At 49.7% G+C, this 5,000-nt stretch overlaps 1 protein-coding gene and 1 non-coding gene across 2 annotated transcripts in view; one reads left to right on the top strand and one right to left on the bottom strand.

Annotated features, from left to right (window-relative positions):
* The window catches only part of LOC143277790 (F-box only protein 39-like), a 46,492-nt gene that overhangs the window by 41,082 nt on the left and 410 nt on the right, over nt 1–5,000 (bottom strand). Inside the window, exons 1-2 of the mRNA XM_076582696.1 lie at nt 4,342–5,000; nt 742–906 (exon numbers count right to left, since the gene is read on the bottom strand). The exon at nt 4,342–5,000 is cut by the window's right edge and continues 410 nt beyond it. Coding sequence (XP_076438811.1) covers nt 742–906; nt 4,342–5,000 — 824 coding nt within the window. The remainder of the gene's footprint in view (nt 1–741; nt 907–4,341) is intronic.
* Trnak-cuu (transfer RNA lysine (anticodon CUU)) lies at nt 3,809–3,881 on the top strand. Its single transcript has one exon. It is a non-coding gene; the product is annotated as a tRNA-Lys (tRNA).

Here is a 5,000-nt window from a genome sequence, read left to right as displayed (position 1 = left end):
AGATGTAAGACAAGAAACATACACGCACGCACACACGAACGCAGACACAGACACGCACACAGACACACACACACACACACACACACACAATCACTCTCACACACATGCACACAGTTCTGACACTCCCCAGCTCTCATACACGGATACTTTCAACTCCCCTCCTGCACCCCCTCCCCTTTCCCGTCCATATCCTCCATCCACATTATGTTCATACACGTGACATGCACACCCTCATCCCTCCCTGGCAGCAATACAACATACAGAACCTTAGGAGTGGTAAGGATGGAAACACTACTGACCTGAACAGTGCTTGGTGCACACACACACACACACACACACACACACACACACACACACACACACACACACAGCCAAACACACAGAGAGGCAAACACACACACACACACACACACACACACACACACACACACACACACACACTCACACACCTCCCCCCAACTGACTACCCCATCCCAATCTCCCTCCAACGCCGACACAGAGAAAGCATCACACGAGGAGAATGGAACCACTAACACACACACACACACACATCACCCCCATCCACCCCCAGCACACACCTCCCCAACAACCCCACCACCACCTCTTCCACCCCCCTCCCCCTCCCCAGCCCCCCCCCCCCTGCCCACCCCCAACCACCACACACACACCCACAATCTTCCCTCCAACACCGACACAGAGAAAGCATCACATCATACGAGTACAGAGAATGGAATCACCGACCCGAGCCGTGTCTGGAAGCCTTGGCCACCTGCAGCACGGTGTGGAGAGGCACGGTGAGGGCCAGGGACAGGTAGCGGAGGGAGGGGCAGGACTGCACCAGCTTCACCACCGCCTCCTCGTCCTGCCACGTGCTCCCGGAGTCGAACCAGCCCAGGTGAAAGGCACCTGCAGCATCAAACCACTGAGCTGAACATCCAACCAACCAGTCACCCACTCATATGGACGGATACAGTGTGCCGGCGTGCGTGCGTGTGCATGTGTGTGTGTGTGTGTGTGTGTGTGTGTGTGTGTAAAGGCGTTTCTGTTAAATTCACTGGCAGTGTGTCTGTTTCCTTGTTTTGCATTTTTGTTTTTCCCTCTTGTGTTGTATGTGTGTTTTGTTGATTTCATATCGCGTCTTTGTTCGCATTTTGTATTTTTGTTCAAGCCGATTACTGGTGCGGACACCCGAGTATGCATTACAACTTTATATTCATCCATTCTTCTGCTGCTGCTGCCTTCTGTTTTTCCTTCCTTCGCTTTCAGCTTTTGTGAATTCCAGTTTCCATGTTCAGTCATTCTGTTTGTGGACATTTACCTGTATGACCGTTTTCACCTTCGCCATTCAGGGCTGCCATTATCCGTTTTCAGAGAAGTGTGGTGTGGTGTGGAAGGTAGGGTACACGAAAGTGGGTGGAGTGGAATGGGGGATGGGTGTGTGTGTGTGTGTGTGTGTGTGGAATGGGGGATAGGGGGTGGGGAGTGGCTGTTGAATCTCAGGATAAGCATGACACCATTGTCATGGAGTGGGTGGCGGGGGCAGGGGGGAGGGGTGCGGGGGGGGGGGGGGGGGCGTCATCTGTCAGTCCTAAATTAGCGTTACATATAGATAGTGGGACTAAAATGAAATGATATCTTCATTGGCACCCAGTATTCATTTGTCGGATTATTTTGACTGGCAACTCAATATAATAATGCTTGTTACCGTACAGTTTTTCCCCTCCTATTCTCATTCTGACATCGGATGTGTTCGTATTGCGTGTACATAAGTGGCCGGATTGGATATTCATAATTCACACCGCGTTAGCGTGCAGTTTTTTCACTGACTATTCTGGCACAGAATGCGCTTGTAAATAAAGACTTCACGTGGGTGTAAGAAAGCCAGGGCATGGCTTGGAAAACACGTGGGATCCACACTGAGGCGAAGGTACCAACCAGCTGGGTAGTCTCCAGCAGGAAACTGACCGGACCGAAGGATGAAAAGCTTACTGTAAACAGACCGCTGTAATGAACAGGTGCTGTTCCTTCGTAAATGAAAGTTGGCTGATGATCCATTGCATGCCTGGCATGTACGGTAGTGTGCACTGTGTACCACGTACAGGGGAAGAGGCAGTTAGTCCGTCGTGTGTGCGTTATATCAATTTCATACACCTGCATGCACTCTACAGCTTTGTAGTAGTAGTAGTAGTTGTTGTTGTTGTTGTGGTGGTGGTGGTGGTGGTGGTGGTGGCGACAGTAGTAGAAGTAGTGGTGGTGGAGGTGGTAATAGTAGTAGTAGTGGTGGTGGTGGTGGTGACAGTAGTAGAAGTAATGGTGGTGGTGGTGGTAACAGTAGTAGTAGTAGTGGTTGTGGTGGTGGTGGTAACAGTAGCAGAAGTAGTGGTTGTGGTGGTGGTGGTAACAGTAGTAGAAGTAATGGTGGTGGTGGTGGTGACAGTAGTAGAAGTAGTGGTTGTGGTGGTGGTGCTAACAGTAGTAGTAGTGGCAGTGGTGGTGGTGACAGTAGTCGTAGTAGTAGTAGGAGGAGGAGGAGGAGTGATGTGCATTTTGCAAAATACCCTTTCTCTCTGAGCCCAGTGCGGTTACCATGAAAGAAAAAGTTACAATTTTTTTTAACCACTCATGACCCCCCCCCCCCCTCTCCCTCCGGCCCCCCTGCCCCCCGAGCCCCTCCCCCAATCCCTCCTCTCTCGTACCTCATTCATGCAAGGTCGGCTGGCAGGCAGGAAGTGGTGTTGCAGAGGTACGAGAACAATAGTGCTTTCAGGCAGTTTTGAAAAGATGAGTTTTTAGTGAAAAGCGGAAGAAGAGATGGAATCAGATGAACGGATATGACGTGGAAGGTTGTTTTGGTTTATTATGTGGAGCAGCAAAGAGGAAGGAGCGTTCATCATGGGTTCCTGTATTTGACACGGGGAATTTTCAGAAGACGTAACAATTTGAAGAAGGGCGGAGAGTTCTTGGGGGAGTGCAATTACTGATATGGTCAGAAAGATATGCAGGTCCGGTAGGATGGACAGCAGAGAAGCAGAGACACGCAACTTTGCGTTAAATTTTCGCCTGCACGGGGAGCCAGTGCAGAATAAGGAGGTTGGGTGAAATATATTCAGTGATACTCTGAGAGTCAAACGGATAGCATTGTTTTGAAGTCTTTGAATTCGCTGGAGAAGAGTATGGGGACAACTGATGAGAAGAGAATTACAGTAATCGATTCGTGACCGCACGTGACAAAAACGGAAGTAAAGAGTTTTCAGGTGTACTTTCATTAGTAAGGTACTGACAGCCTTTAATCCGACGAAGTTCACAACTGACCCTAATCCTAATCCTAACTTGAAGCCAAGTTAAAATACAAAACCCAAACCAGAATCCTCATCCGAAATATGTGTCTGCAGTGGAAAAAAAAAGGTATTGTAATAAACTGACAAAGCAGTTGCCTGAAATCAATCGACAAAGTAAATTGTAATGCACTGGGAAAGCAATGTAACTGTTAATTAAAAGAATCGACTAATTTATGTAACTGCGTGCCTGCAATGAACCGACAAAGTAAAAGTAACTGTCTATGATGACTCGACAATGTAAAACGATTGACCTTAATGAATCGACAAAGGAAGGCAGCTGCCTATAACATTTATTGACATTGTAAAGCAACTGCCTGTGATGAATGGACAAATCAAAGTAACCGACAACAAAATTAACCGACGAAGTAAAGTACTTATCTGTAACTACTGAAAGAATTGACAAAGTAAAGCGACTACCTAGAATAAAGTGATAGCCTATAATAAGTCGATAATGTAAAGTGTTTTATTTTGCCCGGTTAGCTCAGTCGGTAGAGCATGGGACTCTTAATCCCAGGGTCGTGGGTTCGTGCCCCACATTGGGCGATTTTTCTAAGCGCGTTGGGTTACGCTGCTGGTCAGGCATCTGCTTGGCAGATGTGGTGTAGCGTATATGGATTTGTCCGAACGCAGTGACGCCTCCTTGAGCTACTGAAACTGAAACTGAAACTTGTACCAGATTGACAAAGTAAAGTAAATATTTGAAATAATCGGCAGTGTCCCTGAGAATGATTCTTCACGAAATGACAGCAACTGCCATTAGAAATCAGAACGAAGACACTGGACAGAAAAAACAACAACTTTAGAACAGTTTAGAAGCGAGCATAGTAAACAGCAGAACTGCCGCAGTTTCGCCGGTCTTTTCCACACACACACACACACACACACACACACACACACACACACACTGTATATCTCTCTCACTCACAGACACAGACACACACGCGCGCGCTCTCGCGCACGCATGGGCACGTGCAAGTGGATAAGCATTATGCAGTGTTCTTACTCAAAGTACGGAAGAATTGGTGGGTGAGGTAGTCCATGAGGCTGGCGATGTGAGCCATCATGTCGTCAGCACCGAAGAAGAGCGAGGCCACCAGAGAAGTGATGCTGAGGGCCCCCAGAGGCATGCAGGGAAGCAGCAGACGCTGGAAGTCCATCAGCCTTAAGCGGCCCCTCACGTCCACCAGCACCCTCAGTCTCGGGCAGTTGTAGGAGGCGGCCCGCCAGCCCGCCGTGCTGACCATCAGGTTGTTGTCGGCCAAGTGGGCGATCAGGATCAGCTGGGAGCCGTCCATGGACAGTGCCAGGCTCTCCAGGTTCTTGGCGCTCCGCGTGATGCACAGCAGCACGGCGTCACTGAGGTAGGTGAAGTTCAGCCCCAGGTGGCGGAGCGCCGTGAACTTCTCCATCTCCTCCATGAAGGTGGGAAACTCCACCACGTTCACCTCGTCCATGAAAAAGTCGCCCAACTCAACGTTGTGCAGGCAGCTCTTGCCCGGTCTGTCGAGGCGCCGACGGCAGTGAAAGGTCAGCGCCTTGAGCACCCTGGCCCCGTCCTCTCTTCCCATCTGACAGCAGGAGAGGTTCACCCTCTCCAGCCACCTCTGGTGCCGGAGAAAGGAGCATAGGGCTCGCACCATCCTGACGCGGTGACGGGCGATG

The sequence above is a fragment of the Babylonia areolata genome, chromosome 2 (genome assembly GCF_041734735.1).
Source record: "Babylonia areolata isolate BAREFJ2019XMU chromosome 2, ASM4173473v1, whole genome shotgun sequence".
In the NCBI taxonomy this organism is placed as follows: domain Eukaryota; kingdom Metazoa; phylum Mollusca; class Gastropoda; order Neogastropoda; family Buccinidae; genus Babylonia; species Babylonia areolata.
The sequence above is the reverse complement of the archived record's forward strand: the minus strand, read 5'-3'. Positions and strand labels throughout refer to the sequence as shown.